Source organism: Galeopterus variegatus, unplaced genomic scaffold (assembly GCF_000696425.1).
Source record: "Galeopterus variegatus unplaced genomic scaffold, G_variegatus-3.0.2 Scaffold6, whole genome shotgun sequence".
NCBI classification, from domain to species: domain Eukaryota; kingdom Metazoa; phylum Chordata; class Mammalia; order Dermoptera; family Cynocephalidae; genus Galeopterus; species Galeopterus variegatus.
Window position 1 is genome coordinate 24,648 of NW_007726117.1, and position 23,746 is coordinate 48,393.

The 23,746-nt window shown below is 36.7% G+C and overlaps 1 protein-coding gene across 1 annotated transcript in view; it reads left to right on the forward strand.

Moving 5' to 3' along the window:
- Positions 1-2,209: 2,209 nt before the first annotated feature.
- Positions 2,210-23,746, forward strand: part of LOC103596462 (chromosome unknown open reading frame, human C1orf185) — a gene marked incomplete at its 5' end in the record, with an annotated part of 31,461 nt that continues 9,924 nt past the window's right edge. Inside the window, 2 exons of the mRNA XM_008580130.1 lie at positions 2,210-2,315; positions 7,769-7,904. Coding sequence (XP_008578352.1) covers positions 2,210-2,315; positions 7,769-7,904 — 242 coding nt within the window. The remainder of the gene's footprint in view (positions 2,316-7,768; positions 7,905-23,746) is intronic.

Here is a 23,746-nt window from a genome sequence, read left to right on the forward strand (position 1 = left end):
ATTCTTTTTAGTACATATCAGCATTAAGATGATTGGGAGCAGGGATAAAATAATAGAAAAAAAAGAGGACTGGCTTTAATTTGCTGCATAACCTTAATTCAGTTGCTTCTTTGATGTGGGCCTCAATTTTCCTATCTGTAAAATGAAGGAGTAATACCATATAATTCCTATAGGCTTTTCCAATTATAAAGTTTTTAATATGCTATTATTTTATGTTGCTTTCATTTAACTTTTAACCATAATCTTTCACAGTTCCTGACGTAAAGTAGAGATAAAACTTTTAAACATTTCCAAGATCTTTTTTTAAAAAATTTTTATTTAATCATAATTGATTATACATATTTTTTGGGTTCAACATTGACATATGTTGATCAAATCAATATTACTAGCATATATATTTTTACAAATTGTACTTGTTCTTTACACCCCTTGTCCAATCTCTCCCCATCCGCCTCTCCCTCCCCGCTCCTCTCTCTAATTACCCTAGATTTCTTCTCTCCTTAAAGAGTAATGGTTACTCTGTTGATTAGTTGCCTAGATGATCTGTCCAATGCTGAGAGGTGCGTTCAGGTCCCTCAATATTATTGTAGAGCAGATGCTTCTTCTGTCACTCTGGAATGGGCTTTGTGGAGAGAGACGTCCTCTTCTTTTCTTTGGTCTCTGCTGGTGACTCTTCTTGTGTCAATGCACTCCAGTGGCTGGCGGACCATCTATGTGGTGGTTGTGGTGTCTAGCCATTTTCATGGCAGCTGTAGTTACTGTGGTGGCTGTGGTGGGCCACCCACATGGATGTGATGTATTTGGCATGCTCCTTGGCACTGGTGGTGTGCCTGGTTGTAGTGGGGGAGCATCCAGGCCCCAAGATGCTGGTGGTATGTCTGGTTGTGGGAGGGGGGATCTGGTCTAATTTTTTGTCCTTTGCTTACTTCTAAATTGGTGAAACTTCCTGTGAGGACCAGTACTTGAGCTGCGTGGTTTGGCTAAATTGCTGCTTTGCTGCTGATTCCCTAGGGAAGGCTTTTTGTGCAGTTCAGGTTTTAATGGTTGACTTTATAGGTATTTCCGGCTCTCCAGAGACCCAGTGTACCTGGGTTGTGTAGAAACTCTGATCTGGTCCTGAGTCTTTTCATCACACTGCACCCCATGCAATTCTATATTCCTGACCAGTTTCCTCTGAGTGGTCCTTCACTGATTGGGGTGCTGGTCAGCTGTCCTCGCTGTGCCGCAGTGTTCCCCCGATGAGCCCATCTCCCCCACCGCCCATGCTGCAAACACTTCTCATGGGACAGGCTGTGTGCCAGTCCCTTGAGATGACTCACTGGCCTCTGAGTGGCTCCTTTTTTCAGTTGTTGTGGCTCCTTGTTCCTAATTGGGTCCACAGGAACCCTATTAGTGGTCTTGCTGGCCAGGGGGCCACTAAGAACCTCTTCTCCCCTGTTGCCTCCAAGCAACTTCATCCAAAGGGCATGGCTGTGGTTTTTGCCAGCTCCTGCTCTGTGTGCTCAGCAGCTCCAGACTTAAAGTGTCCACAGCCTGAAATGGTCAGAGCAGGTTTTTTCTTTCTCTCATCATGGCTTCTCGAATTCTGTAGATCTCTGCTCCTCTTCCCCTGAGCTCTAATAGCCCCAGCTTGGCTGTTGTTGCTTTTTCATAATTGTAAATTGGTTGATTTGTGGGAGAGAGTGACATTGAGGACTGTCTATTCCACCATCTTGACCAGAAACCCTGATTTCCAAGATCTTAAACAGTCCTCATATTTGTTACTTTATTAAATTAGCCTCATCTGCTTTCTTATAGTGACTGATAATACAAATCTTAAAATGAAAAATGTCTTATATGCTGGAGGACTGCCAGGAATGTTACTAGAGGAATCACAAAAATTAATAGCTGGACTAGGAAGGGAGAAAACCAGATAAGAAAATAAGGATGTAGCAGCTGTAGAAAAACAAACGAAACCTAGGTTTCAAATCCTGGCAGAGTCAGAGAAATGTGCCCTGGGTCCTATCAGAAGGAGGCCCTTTGTAACACTATAACTTAGAGCCTTGAAGTTTATTAGAACTATACAGGACTAGAATTCAGTTTTCCTAATCTCCTGGTTAATGTCTTAACACTATACTATGTTATATTATTTGAATTGTTATATCATTTAGTTTTACTTAGAGAATGGAGATGCATGCATGAAATAATCTTTTATAATTTATTTGTATAGGTTTTTTTAACCACTTAACCTATTTTCTGGCTGCTGGTGCTGTTACTTTGGGAATTGGTTTCTTTGCTTTGGCATCAGCTTTGTGGTTCCTGATTTGCAAACGAAGGTAAGGTTTATTTGAATATTTGTTTAACTCTTTTTCTTTTAAAAAAATTCAATGAAGGACTTTTTCAGATGGTATCAAAGTTGAATAACTATGATGTATTGATTCTGTAATTTGGGATTTGGTTATAGACCCTTTGGTTGGGGAGGGGAGGCTTTACATGTTTTAAATAGCTTGAAAAAAGAAGTACTAGAGTAATATAATAACAATCTTCATGTGTATTACTCTTTTTCTGTTACTTATAACAAAATACCAGAAAGTAGATAATTTATAAAGAAACAATACTTTTGCTTATAGTTTCAGAGGCTGGGAAGTCCAAAGTCCAGGGAACATATCTGGTGAGGTGACTACACAGTGATGCAGGGTATCACATGGCAAGAATGGCAGAGCAGAGAGAGAGACTCTCATGTGCTCTCCTTTTAAAGCCCTCAGAACCATGCACATGACCACCGTTAAACCATCAACGAATTAATTCATTTACTAGGGCACAGTCCTCACAATCTAATCACCTCTTCAAGGCCCCACCTTTCAATTAACACAATAGGATTTCCCACTTTCAACAGTTACAGTGGGGATTAAGCTTCAATGAGTTTGGGGGGACATTCAATCTATAATGTCTTGCATTAAAATTTTGAGGAATAGCAAGATCTATTTTATTTTCCAGAAGACATGGGTGTGATTATAATAGAAGGCTAAAATTTTTTTTTAAATTTCCAGCTCCCAACATAGAGGTTATAAACATTACTGAGAGGGAAAGACACTTTCTCTAGGAGATGCTGTATTCAAGAAAAGAGCTGACAGAATCCTGTGGTATGGTCTAAAAGTAGTCTCTTGCCAGAAATAGGAAAAAAGATGACTTGACACATTAGTTCCTTTTAAGCATAAAATTTGTTGTTTCTAATTATTTAACCAGTTCACTATTTGCATTGCATAATGCTTAAGAAATATAAATTGTAACATGATCTTCTCACATACTCTTCCAGTGTTCCCAATCTCAGCAAATGAATACATACATATCCATTTACATGCACAAATCAGAAACCTAGAAATTATTCACTTATTTGTTCTGCCAACAAATATTTATTGGGTGTCTGCCATTGTTCTGTGTACTGAGGATACAATTGTGAACGAATCAGACAAGATTCCGGTTTCATAGACTTGCAATGCCACTTGCAGGAGATAGACAATGACAAAACAGATAAAGTGGTCAGGGAATGTCTGTACAATTAGGTTCTTATTTAAAATGAGACCTGAGTTAAAAGGATCCAGCCATACGAAGACCTTGTGCAGGAAGAGCTTTCTAAACTGAAAGCATAGGAAGTACAAAGATCCCAAAGTGGGAATGATCTCAGTATAGTTCAATAAACAGAAAGAAGGGCTGTGTGAATAATTTGTAGAAAGAGAGGAAAATAATCATGAGATTGAAGAGGCAGGTAAGGGCCGGATCACAGGAATTTGCAGGCTGAAAAAATATGGAGTTTGGATTTTATTATTTGTGCTATTGGAAGGTTTTAAATAAGGGGATGGCATTATCATCATAATAGCTGACGTTAAGTGCTTACTACATGCTATGCACTATTTTAAGTGCTTTATATGTTATCTCATTTAGGCTTAATCCCATGAGGTAGAAATAATATTATCCCCATTTTAAAGACTCTATAATGTCTCCTATAGCTGATTTACATTTTAATAGCACTTCTTTAAAATTGAGGTGTAATTTACATATAATAAAGTTTATAGATTTTAAATGTACAGTGATAAATTTCAACAAATATACACCTATGTAACCACCACCCCAGCCATGATATAGAACTTTTCCATCACCCGGAAAGTTCCCTCAGGCTCCTTTCCACACTCCCTACCTCCTACCTCAGAGGCAACCATTATTCTGATTTCTATCACCATAGATTAATTTAGCCAATTCTTGAACTTCATGTAAATGGGATCATATGAACTTTTTATGTCTGCTTTTTTTACTCAACATAATATTTTTTAGATTCATTTATGTTGCGTTTATCCATGGTTCATTGTTATATTGGTGAGTAGCATTCCACAGTATGCATATACCTCAGTTTGGGTATCCATTCTGTTAATGGACATTGGGATGATGTCCAGTTCTTAGCTCTTAGGAAAATGGCTGCTGTGAATATTCTTGTATAAATCTTTTGTAAACATGTCTTTACTTCTCTTATGTAAGTACTTACAAGTAGAATTGTTGTATCATATGATTCACCTTGTAAGAAGCTTCCAAGCAGTTTTCCAAAGTGAATGTACACTCCCACCAGCAATGTATGAGAGAGTTCTAATTTATATTTTTAAAAGATATTTCCTACCTTTCTGTGAAGGCTGAATTTTAATGGAGTAAGAGTGAAAGCAGAGACAAGTAAGGACGTTATTGCATAGTCCAGTTGAGAGGTTATGGTGTCTTGAACTAACATGCAAGTAGAAATGAAAAGAAGGGATTGCATATGGGCTCTGATTTCCAGGGAGAGTCAGCAGAGCTTGTTGCTAGATTGGGTGGAAATGGGGGGATTAATGCTGACACCTAAACTTCTACCATAAGCAGCTGAGTAGTTGGTTGTGCCATTTACTGAGATGAGGAGGTGATTAGAGGGGGGAGCGTTTTGGGGGAGTGGTGATAAATTAGGAGATGTGTTTTGAATGTAGTTTGAAAGCCTTTTAGATAACCAAGTGGAAAGGTCAAATGGGCAGTTGGTTATATGTATAAACTCCAGGAGAGAAATCAGGGCTGAAGATTTGATATATAGTGAATATCTAAAGTCGTAGAACTGAATGAGACTAACCAGGAAGTGATTGTTGAGAGAGGACCCACGACTGTGCCCTTCACACAACCAACATTTAGAAATCTAGCAGAAAAATAGGAAGAATCAACAACATCTGAGAAGAAAGAAAAGCAGAAGGGTGTGGTGTCCAGGAAGTCAACGTTTAAAAATGTTTCAAGAAGGAAGCAGTCGCCAGTTAGGCTGAAGGTACTTAATTTGAGAAAGATGAGGACAGAGAAATGAGTTTTCAGTTTGCCAACATGGATGTCATTGGGGACTCTGATGGACAATTTTGGTGGAATGATGGGTTCCACCTTTGAGGTGCAAAAAACTGAATAAAATGTAGGTATCTCCTTCAAGAAGCTCCCCCTGCCCCCCGTGCAGAGGAGCTGATAAATACTGGGACAGCAGCTGGAGGAGAATGTAGGGCCAGGGAAAGTGGTGGTGTTTTTTTTTTTTTTTTTTTTTTCTAAAAATGAGAGACAGACTTGACATTTCCCTCTCTTTCCCATCCTCACTAAATTTGAACTGTCACCAAGTTCTATTTATTTTACCTCACAAATTGCTCAAATCTATTTACCTCTCTGTTACCACCACTACTGCCCTATCCAAGTTATCATTAACCCCACATACAGCACTGGGAGTTACAGCTGACCCCTCCCCTCACCACGGTCCTTACTTAAGCTCTTCACACTTCAGCCGGATATTTTCCAAATGCAAATCTCATCACGTTACCGTACTCTTCTTTCCCACCCCCTATATTTTAAAGGCTTTCCCGTTGCTTTTAGGATAAAGACGAAAATGACATAACTTTTTCCTTTTATTTGGGTTTTATTTTTCCTTAATAGGTTTTCTTCTATTTTCTTTTTTCTTTTAATGTTTATAATGACAACTTTTTTCTTTTCTTTTCTTTTTTTGTGCGGCTGGCCAGTACAGGGATCCAAACCTGTGACCTCGTGTGCTCTAACCAACTGAGCTAACCGGCCAGCCCAAGAATGACATAACTTTTAAGGGCCTACGTGCATACTCCCGGGTTTTTGGCTCCCACTTTCCGTCTTGCTTTCTGTGTTTCTGCTACATTGTCTTCACCTGGCCACTACGTCTTTATACTTGATATTGTCTCTGCCTACAATATTCTTACTTCCACATCTCCCCTCTTTCACCACACTCTAATAGTTACTACTGTTTCTTCGGATGCCCAGTTCAATCATCCCTTCCCCAGGAAGGCCTTTCCTGACCTCTCATCGGGTTCATTCCCTTCGTTACGTACTCACACAATACCAGATAGCTTTCCTTGATAGCATTTTCCACAGTTTAATTTTTCATTTTCTGTGATTATTTTACTAACATCTGTCTTCCTTACAAGTGTTTAAGCTCCATGAAAGCAATGACAGTTTCATGAGGGTAGTAGCTGTGCTTTTTTCCCCACCACTATATATACAATACCCAGCATAATGCCTGGCACGTAGTAAGTACTCAATATTTAAGAGAATCAAATTCAATAAATGAGTGATTCCTGACTGTTAAGACCTCATTATGTAAAATAATATGATCTCTTGGATTAATATGGAAATTTTCTAGAACCTCTGAAAGAAGAAATGGCAATCAGCACTACTATTATTATTTGGGGGGTAGAGGGGGGTAATTGATGAACCTATATTGACATCATTGTCACCCATAATCTGTAGTTTACATTAGGGTTCACTCTTGGTGTTGTACATTCTATGGGTTTAGACAAATTTATAATGGCATGTATCCCCCACTATAGTATCATAGAGTATTTTTACTACCCTAAAAATCCTCTGTGCTTCATCTCTTTGTCCCTCCTTCCCCCCAACCCATGGCAACCACTAATCTTTTTACCATCTCCATAGTTTTGCCTGTTCCAGCATATCATACAGTTGGAAACATGTAGTATGTATCCTTTTCAGGATGGTTTCTTTCACTTAGTAATATGCATTTGTTTCCTCCATGTCTTTTCATAGCTTGATAACTCATTTCTTTTTAGTGCTGAATAATATTCCATTGTCTGGAAGCATTATTTTTTAAATCTGTAAGTTTAGAATGACTATTTGAAACTACATTCTCTAATACTTAACGTCTTTGATCGGCTGGGGTTTAATTTGCCACTTTGTTATTTTTTAATCCTCTCTCACTTATTGGGGTTTGCATGGATAGTCAAAGATCACAAGTACTCTTCCATTGTAAGTCATTAGTTTCAATTCAGTTTCCTTCTTCTCGCTTTTTGCCGGAGATATTATTAAATACCAAAATTGACCAATGAGCAGCATTTCATTTAATTTCCTTTGCCATTAAAGACAAATTTATGAAAAGGCTAGTTAACATTAAAGTAGATTAATTTTCTCATAGCCAGAAAAAAGTATATCAAAGATTCCTCGTTAATATTCAAGCTGGAAATATTAACCCCACATAAGTAGCTTAATTTATGTTCTATGAATAAAATAAGTAGCATAATTTACATTCTATGAATAAGATACATGTAATGAAATATAACATATGAGAAGGGAGTACATAGACTGATTTGTGTTTTTCTAAGTAAATATGCTGTAAATACTTATTCTGATTTTAAACCTTTATAAATAGTGGAAACAATTTTAATTGGCTCATAATCTAATTCATGTTTAATAATATTCTCTATAAAATATTTTTCAGGGAAATATCTCGAAATTCCAAATTTAAAGCAACTGATGAGAGATGCAGGCAAAGACCATCAAAGAGGAAGATTAAATCTCATTCTCAAAGTGTTTTTATTTCTCGAAATTTTCATACTGGGAAATTCCAGTTACAGGTAGAGTGTAATACTTTATAGCAGTCTTTTCAAATAATTTCTTTTGATATCTTCATTAGCATTGTTGGCTTTAAATTTGAAAGAGTATTCACTGTTATTTTTTAATTTGATGGACAATAGTATGGATCCAAGTTTAAATTATCTGATCTCATTAGAGTTTAAACTGTGGGAAAACTGAAAAACTACACTTGTTTCTCCATATCTTTAGCCCAACAACCTACATTCCCTGCATTGGGGTTGTTGTTAGAGATGAAGATAAATGGCATAAGAAAAACTGAAAGCAAGTTACCAGGCTTGTTAAAGGAAAGATTTTTGGAGATAAGAGATACTCAGATAACCTAACCAAACCAACTAATTGAAATTAAATTCATTTTGACAAGGATTTATTAAGCCTTTATAATAAAAGCTCTGAGCCCTTCTATAGGGATATTAGGATATGACCACTACCTTCAAAGTCCTTGTGTAGCACGGTTGAGAAAGGCAAGCACATAATTAACTTTATGTGACGTGATGAGTGTCAAAACAGTGTTACATGAGACCAGTAGAAATTTAAAACTGTGATATAACTAAGTAAAATAAATACTTTAGTGGCTTTATAGCATTAATAGATAAATGGTGACAAACTGATAGGATGTCAAAGTTTCACTATACGTCTTGAATATTGAACTTAAGTTGAACTCAGTGTTCCTTTATTTGTTTAATATGCACTTACTGAGTGCTATATATATAGCAGTTCTAGTTTTGACACTGAGGCTTTATAAACAAATAAGATATGAGCCCAGACCTAGATGATCCCAAAGTTAATAGAGAAGAAAAACATATAAACCATTAATTACAACACAGTATGACAAGAGCTCACAAAGTCGAAGTGAGGACAAAGGAGCCTGAACTGAGGAAGGCTTCACAGGGAAAACATTTCAAACTGGGTGTTGACAAATAAATAGAAGTTTGCCAGAAGTAAAGAGAATAAGGACATCTTATGTTCAAAGACTTGCAGTTCTGAAAGGAAGCAACATATTCAGTAAAAATGTTATGTTTGAAGCCTAATATTCATAGAAGGGAGTAATAGAAAAAGACTCTGGAGGTGAGATTATGATGACTTCATTTGCACCCTAAGGGTTTTGGATTTCCCACCATAGGCTGTCAAGATCAACTGGAGGCATTCTAGGAATATATGGTCAAGAACATAGATCACACAGGTTTGAATCATTGCTCTACTGATACTAGCTGTGTAGTCTTAGCAAAATTACTTAACTTCTGTGTGTGTTGCCTATTTGCAAAATGAGGATGAGTTGTTGTGGGATTAAATGAGTTAGTGTGTGAAAAGCATTCAGAATAGTGCCTGGCCACATATTGGGCACCAAAGAAAAATACTACTACTAGTATTACGGGAATGTTTTAAGCAGACAAAAGTAAAGACCAAATTAATTCTAACGATTATTAGCTCTGACTTTCAAATGAAAGATACTTTGAAATAGAGACCTCATTGCAGAAAAACAAATTGTTTCTGTGTACATATTTTAATTTATTGAATACCCATCACATGCTAGGCAGTTTGCTAGGTACTAGTGATGCCATCATATTTAATTATGGTTTCACACAAATAGACAATTATAAAAGTGTGTCATGGGTAATTTTAATTAGGTAGTTTATTCATTCAACAAATATGTAATAAGTGCTTATATGCCAGGCATTGTTCTGGGCAACTGGGACTTTGGTGGTGAGCAAGGAAGACAATAGTCTCCGCTTGTATAAAATCTATAGTGTAGTGGGAGAGAGAAACAATGTGCAAGTAAACACAACATATTATTCAGGGTTCTATTTTTAATTACTTTTTAATTGACAAATAAAGTTTTATATATTTATCACATACAGCATGATATTTTGAAATATGTGTATATAATAGAATGGCTAAATTGAGCTAATTAACATATGCATTACCTCACATACTTACCATTTCTTGTGGTGAGTAGATTTTTTAAAAATACCACAAAAAACGGTATGTGAGGTAATGCACATGCATATGCATTTTTTAAAAAATCTACTCTCAGAGATTTTCAAGAATAAGAAGTACAATACATTTGTTATTAACTATAGTCACCATGTTGTGCAATAGATCTCTCAACTCATTCCCACTATCTAAATGAAATTTTGTACCCTCTGACCTACATCCCTCCTTCCTCCTTCGTGCCACCCCACACACCTTGGTAACCACCATTCTACCATCTGCCAGTATGTGGCTTGTTCTGATATCTCATTCTGTTGATATCTCATTGTAGATTAATTTGTATTTTTCATTGTAGTTCAATTTGTATTTTCCTGCTAACAAATGAGGTGATTGTCCAATGAACTCTCATTGGCCATTATGGCTTCCTTTTATGTAAAATGCCTGTGATCTTTTACTTCTTTTTGTATTAGATTGTCTCTTTATGATAACGCTTTAAAGAGTTATTTATTCTGGATACCTAATCCTTTTTCAGTTATGTTAATTTTTATATCTTCCTCCATTTTGTGACTTTTCTTTGCACTATTTTTATGGTGTGTTTTAATGAACAAAAAATTATTTAATTTTTAACGAAACCCAATTTCTTAGCCTTTCCCTTTATGATTTATTCTTTCCTCCCTTACTCCAAAGTCATAAAGATACTCTTCTGTGTTGTCCTCTAAGAATTCTGTTGTTTTGCCTACATATGTCTTAATCCATTTAGAATTGATTTTTGAGGTGGTATAAATAAGAATCTAATTTTGCTTTTTTATGTGTTTGCCGCATATCCAGTAGCATTTACTAAAAATCTTTCGGGATTTTTAGGATAACTGCACTGTAGTTTTAGATCATTTTGGAAAAACTGATTATTTACAATGTTAAATCTTATAACTCAGGAATATTATATACCTGCATTTATATTTGTTCTCTATAAATATAAGCTTTATAATTAACTTCATAAAAACCTTATGTATCTTATGTTAGTTTTTATTAGTGGAAAATTTATGTTTATGCTTTTGTGATATGATTTTTAAGTAAAGCTTTTGTTTTGGAATAATATTAGAATTATAGAAAAAATAAAATAAAGTTCTTTTATTCCCTTCATGCTGTTTACCCCAATATTAAAACCTTAAGTTACCATGGTACATTTATCAAAACTAAGAAACCAACATTGATACATTACTACTAAACTCCAGACGTTATTCATATTTCACCAGTTTTTACACAAATGTACTTGTGCTATTTCTGGACCTAACCCAGGATACAACATTGCATTTTTCTCTTTAGTTTTCTCTGCTCTGTGACTGTATTTCAGTCTTGCCTTGTTTTACCTGATCTTTACAGTTTTGAGGACCAGTCATATATTTTGTAAAATGTCCCTCAACTTGGATTTGTCTAATGTTTTTCTCATTATCACCCTGTGATTATAGATTTGAGGGAAGAATACCACTGAACTGAAATCTGATTTTAAAAATATGTTATTGATGTATAATTACCTATAATAGAATACAAAGGTCAGGTTATAGCACCAAAGTCAGGGGTTTGGATCCCCATACAGACCAGCCACCAAGAAAAAAAATGCAAAGACCTTAGATATTTCACTCGATGAATATCGACAATTTTATATAGATTCAACCAACACCCCAAACAAAATATAAAACATTTTCATCATCTAAGAAAATTCTGTCATGTTCCCTTCCAGTCATTCCTCTGTCCATCCTAGGTATCAACTTTCAGATTTCTATCAATAAGGTTTAGTTTTTATCTGTTCCTAAATTTCATATAAATGGAATCATATATTGGACATTTGGCTTGTTTTCTAAGAAAATTCTGTCATGTTCCCTTCCAGTCATTCCTCTGTCCATCCTAGGTATCAACTTTCTGATTTCTATCAATAAGGTTTAGTTTTTATCTGTTCCTAAATTTCATATAAATGGAATCATATATTGGACATTTGGCTTGTTTTTGGTTTTTGACTGTTTTGAGTAAGGCTGCTGTTAACATTCATGTACTTTTAGCGAACGTATATTATCATCTTTCTTGGGTAAGTACCAGCATGGAACTGCCAGAGCTTGGGTACACATATGCGTGATGCTATGAAAAACTGCCAAACAGGTTTCCAGAGTGGTTGTAAGTTATTTCACTCCCATTAGCAATAAGTGAAAGTTCCAGTTGCTCTATCTCCTTGCCAACATTTGTGTTGTTAGTATTTGAATTTTAGCTATTTTAATGGATATGAAATAGCATTTAAGTATGCTTTTAATTTACCTTTCCCTTTTGGCTAAAAATGCTGAGCACCTTTTCATGTGACCATTGGCCAGTCATATATTTTCTTTTGTGACCTACCTGTTCAAAACTTCTGCCCATTATTTAAATTGGATCATTGGTTTCGTTTTGTTTGCTTTTTAAATCAATAATTTGTAGGATTTCTTAATACAACATGGATGCAGGTCATATATTTTCTTTTGTGACCTACCTGTTCAAAACTTCTGCCCATTATTTAAATTGGATCGTTGGTTTCGTTTTGTTTGCTTTTTAAATCAATAATTTGTAGGATTTCTTAATACAACATGGATGCAGGTCTGTTGTCAAATTATGTTATAAATGTTTTCCCAGACTCTGGCTTCTCTGTTTATTTTTATAATGGTATCGTTTGATCAACAGAAGGATTTAATGTTGGTGAAGCCCAATCTGTGATTTTTTTATTTTAAAAGAAATTCGTAACCTGTTTAACAAATACACAAATTTATCTTCCTGAGGTTGCAAAAATATTTTCCTATCTTTCCGTTAAAATACACTATAGTGTTGGGTTTTATATTTAGGTCTATGAGGTAGAGAGGTCAAGGTTTGTCTTTTTCCATGAAGGTACTCAGTTGTTCCAGAAAATGTTGTTTAAAAGACTTTTATATCTCCATTGAACTAGTTTAGCATTCTATCGAAAATTAAACAACTATATGTGTATTGCTTTATTTCTTGAACTCTCTATTCTTTTAAGTGAACTATTCGTCCTTAAACAACACCATCCTGCCTTGATTACTGTAGCTTTATAGTGAGTTATGGTACCAAGCATTATAAGTCCTCCAACTTTATTCTTTCTTGTTTAAAAATGTTTTGACTATCCTAGGTGTTTTGTTTTTCCATATGATTTAGTAAGCAGCTTGTTTACTTCTTCAAAAAGGCCTGCTTAAATCTTTATTGGACTGGCATTGAACCCATTAATCAGTTTAGAGAGAATGGACATCTTAACATCTACCAATCCACAAACATAGTATTACTCTACTTTTATTGAGATATCTTTTAATTTAAATTAAATGTATTTATTGAAGTCTTTTAAAATTTTTATATTATAGCTTTCAGTCTAGAGGTCTTTCACATTATTATATTTTAATATAAGTATTCTATTTTTATGCTACTGTAAATAGTATTGATTATTAAATTCTATTTTTCTATTGTCTGTTGCTAGTGAATATAAATTCAATGATGTTTTTATCTTATTCTGAGTGAATTTCAGATCAAGAAGTTGCTATAAAAATTACAAAGATATCCTGAGTACCCATAGCCCATTTCCCTCAAGATGACATCTTATATAGGTATACATACAAAAGTATAATTTATATTTATCATAACCATATATTATCAAAACCAGGAAACTGATATTGGCACATTGTAATTAACTAGACTATAAACTTAGATTTTTGCCAGCTTTGCATGTACTCATTTTTTGTTGTTTTTGTGTATAATCTTATTAGATTTCATCATACGTGAACATTTATATAACTACCATCACAATCAACATATAGAACTGATTTATTACCACAAAGGTACTACAACATGCTACCCTTTATAGTCATTCCCTCCCTCCCTCCTATTACCTAACCCCTGGCAACCACTGATCTGTTCTCCATCTCTATAATTTCATCATATCCAGAATGTTATATAAATGGAGTTATATAGTATGTGGCCTTTTGGAATTGGCTTTTGTTCACTCAGCAAAATATCCATTTTAGTCATTTCAGGCTACCATAACAAAAATAGCATAGATTGGGAGGTTTAAACAACATACATTTATTTGTCACAGTTCTGGAGGCTGAGAAGTCCAAGAATCAAGGTACTGGTAGATGTGGTTCTAACAAGGGCCCACTTCCTGATTTGTAAATGGTCTTTTTCTGGCTGTGTCCTTACATGGTAGAGAACAGAGAGAGAGAGAACAAGTTCTCATTATCTCTTCTTATAAAGGCACTTCTCTCATTAATGAAGGATCTACCCTTATGACTTAATTACCTTCCAAAGGCTCTACCTCCTAATATCAATACATTGGGGTTTAGGATTTCAGTATTTAAATTTTGGGACACACAAACATTAAGTCCATAATAACCTCCTTAAAATCCCTCCAAGCTGTTGCATGTATCAATAGTTTGTTCTTTTCATGGCTAAGTAGTATAACATTGTGTGGATTATCATAGTTTGTTTAAACATTTACCCATTGAGGGATATTTGGGTTATTTCCAGTTTGGGGCTACTACAAATAGAGGTAATATGAACATGCATGTACAGCCTTTCTGTAAACATAAGTTTTTATTTCTCTATTATAAATGCCCAGGAATTCAGTTGCTAGGTCATATGGTAAGAGTATTTTTAAATTTTTAAGAAACTACCAGGCCGAATACCTGAGTAACAGTACCATTTTACATTCCTACCAGTACCGTATGAGAGATCCGGTTTCTACACATCCTTACCAGCATTTGATACTATCAATATCATTTATTTTAGCTATTTAAAAATATTTGTAGTGATTTTATTTGCATTTACCTAATGGGTAGTGATTTTGCGCATCTTTTCATATTTTTATTTACCATCCATAGTATGTCTTCTTTGGTGAGGTGTCTGTTTATATCTTTTGTACATTTTCTAATGGTATTGTTTTCTTACTGTTGAATTTGAAGAGTTGTTTGTATAATTTGGGTATGAGTTCTTTGTCAGATATGTGAATTACAAATATTTTCTCTCATCTGGTGACTTGTGTTTTCATCCCCTTAACAGAAATTTTGAAAAGCAAAAGTTTTAAATTTTGTTTATGTTCAATTTATCCATTTTCCTTTTTGTTTCATGCTTTTGGTGTCATGTTCAAGAACTCATAGCCTACCCCTAGCTCACAAAGATTTGCTTCTATCTTCTCTTCTGAAAGTTTTATAGTTCTAGGTTTCTTTTGTTTTATATATAAAAACAGCTTTATTGAGATATAATTCACATACCATACAATTTGCTTATTTATAATATATAACTCAATGGTTATTAATATATTCATGGAATTGTAAAACCATCACTATAATCAATTTTAGAACATCTTTATCACCTCAATAATAAACCCCATACCATTAGCAATTATCTCTCCCCCAGTTCCTCCCAACCCTCTCAGGCCAATAATCTACTTTCTGTACCTATATATTTGCCTTTCTGAACATTTCTTATAAATAAAAGCATACATTATATGGTCTTTTGTGTGTGGCTTCTTTCACTAAGCATAATGTTTTGTAGGTTCACCTATGGTATCAGTACTGAAATGTTTTTGATGGCTGGATAATATTCCATTGTATGGCTATACCACATTTTGTTTATCCACTCATCAGCATTGGACATTGGTTGTTTTCACTTTTTGGCTATTATGAATAATGCTGCTATGAACTTTCATGTACAGGTTTTTATGTGGACATATGTTTTAATTTCTCTTGGGGGATATACCAAGAAATAGAAATACTGAGTCATGTGGTAACTCTATGATTAACCTTTGAAGAGCTGCCAGACTATTTTCCAAAGCACCCGTACCATTTTCTATCTCCACCAGCAGTGTATGAGAATTCCAGTTTTCCACATCCTTGCCAACACTTGCTACTATCATTCTTTTTTATTATAGCCATCCTAGTGGGTGTTAAGTGCTATCTCATCAGAGTTTTTATTCTCATTTTTTTAAAGGTTAATGACATTGATCATCATTTTATTTGCTTATTGGATATTTATATATCTTTTTTGGAGAAACATGTTCAAATCCTTTGTCATCAGAGTTTTTATTCTCATTTTTTTAAAGGTTAATGACATTGATCATCATTTTATTTGCTCATTGGATATTTATATATCTTTTTTGGAGAAACATGTTCAAATCCTTTGTTTATTTTTTTTTTCCTTTTTGTCTTTTTTACTGACCGGTAATGGGATCGCAACCCTCGGTGTTGCACCCGCACCGCACTCAGCCAGTGAGCGGGAACCGGTCTCCACATGGGATCCGAACCCTCAGCGGGAGCGCCACCATGCTCCTAAGCGGCGCACTCTCCAGTGCGCCACCAGGCCGGCCCTGTTTATTTTTTTTTATTAGAGTTATTTGTCTTTTTTTTTTTTCAGGGCCATGAAAATTTTATTTGCAATTGAACACAGTAAACTTGAGACAACTTTTATATTTTATGAGAGATGGAAGTGTGAGTTAAATAGCATTCATCATAAGCCCTCATTGTAATTATTTGTCATTTTACTGTTGAGTTGTAAGAGTTCTTTTTGTGTTCTAGACATAAGTCTCCTGTTAGATATATGATTTGCAAAATTTTTCTCCAATTTTGTGAGTTGTCTTTTCATTTTCTGATGGTGTGCTTTGAAGAAAAAAAGTTTTTAATTTTAGTAGATTCAATATATTTTTTTCTTTTGTGGCTCGTACTTTTGGTGTCATATCTGAAAAAAAGCATTGCCTCATCTTAAGGTCACAAAGATTTATGCCTATGTTTTCTTCAAAGAGATTAACAGTTTTAGCACTTACATTGAGGGGTTTGATCTGTTTTGAGTTAGTTTTTGTGTATGGTGGGAGACATAAGGTTACTTCAAAAGATTCATGGAAAAAAACTCATAGAATTAAAAGATAATATGAATCCTTCCACTAACTTTTTGAAATACCCTCATAAGTGTTCAACTTCACTTATTTGCATGTGGATATCTAGTTGTCCCAGCATCATTTGTTGAAAAGTCTATTCTTTTCCCATTGAATTGTCTTGGCACACTTGTCAAAAATCAGTTGACTGTTAATGTGAGCATTTATTTCCGGACTCACAGTTCTATTCCATTGATCTATGTCTCTGCTTATACCAGTACCACATAGACTTAATTACAGGCATGCCTCATTTTATTGTGCTTCCCTTTACTGTGCTTCTAGGTATTGCATTTTTTATAAATTGAAAGTCTGTGGCAAGCCTGTGTCGAGCAAGTCTATCTGCCCCATTTTCCAACGATGTGTGCTCTCTTTATGTCTCTGTGTCATGTTTTGGAAATTCTCCCGTTTGATAATTTAAAACCTTTTAAATACTGTTATGTCTGTTGTGATGATCTGTGATCAGTGATCTCTGGTGTTACTGTTGTAATTGTTTTGGGGTACCACAAACCCTGCCCATATAAGATGGTGACTTAGTCCACAAATGTGACTGCTCCACTGACCAGCCATTCCACAGTCTCTCTCCCTCTTCTCAGCCCTCCTTGCCCCTGAGACACAACAATATTGAAATTAGGCCGGTTAATAACCCTATGATAGCCTCTAGGTACTCAAATGAAAGAAAGAGTCACATATCTCTCACTTTAAATCAAAGGCTAGAAATGATTAAGCTTAGTAGTAAAGCATTTCGAAAGCCAAGATAGGCCAAAAGCTAGGCCTCTTGTGCCAAACAACCAAGTTGCAAATGCAAAGGAAAAGTTCTTGAAGGAAATTAAAAGTGCTACTCCGGTGAACACACAAATGATAAGAAAGTGAAACGGCCTTATTGCTGATATGGAGAAAGTTTTAGTGATCTAGATAAAAGACCAAACTAGCCGCAGCATTCCCTTAAGCCAAAGCAAGGCCCTTAACTCTTCAATTCTTCGAAGACTGAGAGAGGTGATGAAGCTGCAGAAGAAAAGCATGAAGCTAGCAGGGGTTGGTTCCTGAGATTTAAGGAAAGAAGCCATTTCCATAACAAAAGTTGGAGGTGAAGCAGAAAGTGCTGATGGAGAAGCTGCATCAAGTGATCCAGAAGATCTAGCTCAGAAAATTGATGAAGGTGGCTACCCTAAACAACAGATTTTCAGTGTAGATAAAACAGCCTTAAAATTATTAGAAAAAGATGCCATCTGAGACTTTCATACCTAGAGAGTAGAAGTGAATGCCTGGCTTCTAAGTTTCAAAGGACAGGCTGACTCTCCTGTGAGGGGCTAATGCAGCTGTTGACTTTAAGTTGAAGCCAATGCTCATTCACCACTCTGAAAATCCTAGAGCCAGTAAGAATTATGCTAAACCATACACTATGTGTCCCACATAGACAAAAAAAATGTGCTCTATTAATGGACCAACAGAGACTGGATGACAGCACAACTGTTTGCAGCGTCTTTTACTAAGTACTTTAAACTCTTCAAAGTTTTACTAACTACTTTAAGTACATGTTTTACTAAGTACTTAAAAGATTCCTTTGAAAATATTATCGCTCACTGACAATGCACCTAGACACCCAAGAGCTCCGATGGAGATGTACAAGAAGATTAACGTTGTTTTCATGCCTGCTAACACAATATCCACTCTGCAGCCCAGGGAGTGATCTCAACTTTCAAGTCTTATCCTTTAATAAATACATTTTGTGAGGCTGTAGCTGCCATAGATGCTGATTACTTTGATGAATCTGGGCAAAGTAAATTGAAAATCTTCTAAAAAAGAGTCACCATACTAGAGACCATTAAGAACATTTGTGATTCATGGGAGAAGGTCAAAATATCAACATTATCAGGAGTTTGGAAGAAGTTGATTCTAACCCTCATGATGACTTTGAGGCATTTAAGTCTTCAGTGGAGGAAGTAACTGAAGATGTGGTGGGAATAGCAAGAGAACTAGAATTAGAAGTGGAGCCTGAAGATGTGACTGAATGCTGCAATCTCATGATAAAACTTTAATGGCTGAGAGTTTCTTCTTATGGATGAGCAAAGAAATAGTTTCTTGAGATAGAATCTACTCCTGGTGGAGATGCTGTGGACATTGTTAAAATGACAACAAAGGATTTAGAATATACACAAAATTAGTCGATAAAGCAGTGGCAGGGTTTGACAGGAACAACTCCAGTTTTGAAAGAAGTTCTACTGTGGGTAAAAAAAATGCTGTCAAACGGCATCCTGTGCTACAGAGAAATCTTTTCTGAAAGGAAGAGAGTCCATCGATGCAGCAAACTCCACTGTTGTCTTATTTTGAGAAACTGCCACAGCCACTCCAACCTTCAGCAACCACCACCCTGATCAGTCAGCAGCCATCAACATAGAGACAAGACTTTCCACCAGCAAAAAAGGTTATGACTCGATGGAGGCTCAGATGATTGTTAGTATTCTTATCAATAAAGTATTTTATTTTTAACTACAAGAAGCTGTGATTTTTGCTCTGGTATAAATAGCACATCTGGAACTGGAGCTGCAATTGGCATCATCACTTAATAAGTTTGGGATAATTAGCTGTCGTTTTCCTCAACCCATCTGGCTTTGGCACTAGCCAAATGGTAAGTTTAAATAAGGACATAGCAGGAGTCACCACCACTATATATCTCAAATACTTGATGGTGACATAAGTCTTTGCAATTCTACAAAGAATAAGATTATGTTTTTGGTTTATTATCTTTACTCTCAGAATCAGTTTTGGGACTTATGCTTTCTCCTTTCTACCATTCAGCCCTCATTACATGAATCGGTTGTTCTATTAGTTTTATTTTACTTAGATTTTTTATTTATTATTATTATTTACTTTTTACGTTCTAAGATGTTGTTGGAGAGCAGTTGGGCAGAAGGAGAGAGCAGAAGGGGGAGGAGGATAGGGTGGAAGGAGCAGGGGCATGGTCGAGGCCCATGGCACCCCCCTTATTCTGGCAGGGAAGCCCAGGGGGCTTCCAGTGGCAGCTTGGTTGTTGCTAGGCTGTGTGCAAATTTGGGGAGGGCATGGCTGAGGGCCTTGGCCACTCCTTCTGGCCCTAGTTTGGGAGCCCACGGCACTTCTAGCAGGAGCTCAGTGGTTGCTGTTGGGCTGGATTCAGTCGTTGAGGAGCGTGGCTGAGGCCTATGACCCTCCCCACAACCCATCTTGGGAGTCCAGGAGGCTTCCATTCCTCTAGGTTTTATAGGTTCTTTGGTGGTGTTAGACCTTTACTGGTTAATAAGAGAACTTTGTCTCTGACCTATGGGTATTTTGTTTTTTCTTTCAGTTGTGTTGGATTATTTGCTGTTTCCACCACTTAAACTCTGCACTGGAACCAATTTGTTGTCTTTTGTTTACTTCTAAAATGGGGGAACTTCCTGTGGGGACCAGCATTTGAGCCCTGTGGTTGAACTAAATTTCTGCTTTGCTGCTGATTCTCTAAAGAAGGATTTTTGCAGCTTAGGTTTTAATTGTTGACCTTGTAAACACTTCCAGGTCTTGTGAGGTCCAATACCCTGGGTTGTGTGGGAACTCTGGTTTGGGCCTGAGTCTTTTCAGCAAACTGCACCTCCAGCAGTTCTATATTCCTGACAGTCTCCACTGAGTGGTCCTGTGCTGATTGGAGGGCAGATCATCTGTCCATGCTGTGCCCCAGTGTCCCCCTGGTGGGTCCGTCTCCCCCACCACCCACATTCCAAACACTTCCCATGGGGTGGACCATGTGCTGGCCCCTTGCAATGACTCACCAGCCTCTGAGTGGCTCCTTTTTTCAATTGTCTGTGGCTCCTTGCTCCCATGTGGGTCCATGGGAACCCTGTCAGTGGTCTTGCTGGCCTGGGAACCACCAAGGCCCTCTTCTTCCCTGCAGCTTCCAAGCAACTTCATAGGAAGGGCACCACTGCAGCTTTTGCCAGCTCTTGCTCCATGTGCTCACCAGGGCCACCTTGAAGTGGCCAGGGCTAGAAACAGTTGGAGTGAGTCCATTCTTTCTCTCATCGTGGCTTCTCCTGCTTTCATGAACTCCGTAGGTGGCTCTCCTCCTCTCACCCTGAGCTCTCGTAGTCCCAGGTTGGCTGTTGTTGCTTTTTAATAGTTGTAAATTGGTTGATTGTAGGAGAGGGTGACAATGGGTGCCATTTATTCTGCCATCTTGTCTGGAAGTCCAATAAAGTATTTTTTAATTAAGGTATGTACATTGTTTTTTAGACATAATGAACACTTAATAGACTATGGTATCATGTAAATATAACTTTTATAAGCAGTGGGAAACCAAAAAATTTGTGTGACTCACTTTATTGCAATATTTACTTTCTTGTGGTGGTCTGGAATCAAACCCACAATATCTCTGAAGTGTACCTGTACTGGTTGTAGCTTTGTGGTAAAATTTGATATCAGGAGTATGAGTCCTCTAACTTTTTTCTTCTTTTTCAAGATTGTTTTGGCTATTATAGTTTTGCATTTCTATCTTTGAGTGCTCTTTAGTTAATTTTTGTATAAGGTTTAGGTCAAGGTTTATTTTTTGTGCTTTGGTCTAATTGTTCCAGCCCTATTTGTTGAAAAGGTTTTTCTCCCTTCATTGAATTGCTTTACACCTTTGTCAAAAATTTGTTAGGCATATGATGGAGTTCGGATGTATTGTCCTCCCAGAACTCATCTGGAAATCTGATCCCCAATGTGGCATTGTTGGGCACTGTTTGAGTAATGGGGGCAGATCCCTCATGAATGGGCAATGCTATCCCTGGGGGAAGAGCAGTGAGAGAGTTCTCGCTCTATTAGGCTCTGTTAGTTCCCACCAGAGCTGGTTGCTTAAAAGACCCTGGCACCTCCCCGCTCTCTCTCTTGCTTCCTCTCACCATGTGATCTGCTTGTACCATCTGGGTGCCTGCCACTTTCTGCCATGAGTAGAAGCAGCCTGAGGCCCATGCCAGATGCAGCTGTCTCAGAATCGTAAGCAAATAAGTCTCTATTCTTTATAAATTACCCAGTCTCCAGTTTTACCTGAATTATCAAGGCAGTCAAGCTCCCTCATCCTACAGCCAGCTATGAGAGAAACAAGTCACTCAATCTGTGACTAGTTCACCAGGTTCACACAACTGCTGTTCCCTGCTGTGGCAGTTTTTCCTCCTCCTCCTCCTCCTCTTCCTCCTATCTCCATTTTTGTCAGTGGTGAGAGCAACTGTAGATGTCTTCTGTCTTATGAAGGGCTTGTCACTTTCTGGAACTAAGTTTATTTTGTAAAAAAAAAATATTACTTAGCTTATTCACGTTGTTTGGGTCATTAGGGTGAGAGCAATAGTCTTTTACAACTTTCTACATATAAATAAAAAGTAAATTCTGATCAGCCATTGATTGTTGGGAAGTAAAAATTTCCTTGCTGGTGTATAGAAATTTTATTTACCTTCGCACATTATTTCTTTTTGGTTTTTAGATTGTGATAAAATATACAAAAAATTTACCATTTTTACCATTTTTAAGTGTTCATTTAAGTGGCATTAAGTATGTTCAAATTGTTGTGCAACCACCATCCATCTCTAGAACTTTTCATCTTCCCAAACACTGTATCTGTTAGACAATAACTCCCCATTTTCTCCTACCCCCAACCCCCGAAAACCACCATTCTACTTTCTGTCTCTGTTAATGTGACTACCCTTGGTATGTCACATAAGTGGAATTATAGGTTATTTGTCCATTTGTAACTAGCTCATGTTACTTAGCATAATGTCCAAAAGGTTCATCCATATTGTGGCATGTGGATTCTTTCATTTTACAACTGAATTAATATTCTATTGTTTGTATATACCAATTTTGTTCATCCATTCATCCATTGATAGACACTTGGCTTGCTTCTACCTTTTGGCTGTTGTGAACAATACAGCTATGAATATGGCTTACAAATATTTGTTTGAGTTGCTGCTTTCAATTCTTTTGGTTATATACCCAGAAGCAGAAGTGCTTGATCATATGGTAATTCTATGTTTAATTTTTAAAGGAACTGTCAAACTGTTTTCCACAGCAGCTGCATCATTTTGCATTCCCACCAGCAGCTCACAGGAGTTCCAACTTCTCCGCATGCTTGTTAGCACGTGTTATTTTCTGTTTGTCTTTTTTTTACAGTAGCCATCCTAGTGGGCTTGAAGTAGTATCTCACTGCGGGTTTCATTTACATTCTCTAATGGTTAGCGATGTTGAGCATCCGTCCAGGTGCTTTTTGGCCATCTGTATATCTTTGGAGAAATGTCTATTCAAGTCCTTTGCATATTTCAAAATTGGGTTGTTTTGCTGTTGAGGTGTAGGAAATCATTATATATTCTGTATATTAATCCCTTATCAGATACATGATTTGCAAATATTTTCTTCCATTCTGTCAGTTGACTTTGTTAATGTCCTTTGATGTACAAAAGATTTTAATTTTGATGAAGTCCAATCTATTTTTTCTTTTGTTGCCTGTGCTTCTGGTGTCTTATCTTTACATTAATTTTTATATCCATAAATCTTGCTATATTTGTTAATTATGATCATTTATTTTTATATTCTTTTGGCTTTTAAATGTAGACAGTCATATCAACTTCAAATATTTTGTTTCTTCCTTTCCACTTTTATGCCTCTTTTTTGCCTTATCCTGCCAGCTAGAATGTCTAGAAAAATGTTATATAGAATTGGTGATTACAGGGCCGGCCCGGTGGCGCACTGGATAGTGCGCCGCTTGGGAAGTGCGGCGGCACTCCCGCCCGAGGGTTCGGATCCCACATATGGACCGGTTCCCGCTCACTGGCTGAGCGAGGCACGGGAAGCAACGCCAAGGGTTGCGATCCCGTTGCCAGTCCCCGGTCCGGTGCAGGGGCAACACTGAGGGTTGCGATCCGTTGCCGGACACGGAAAAAGACAAAAAAGACAAAAAAATAATAATAATAATTA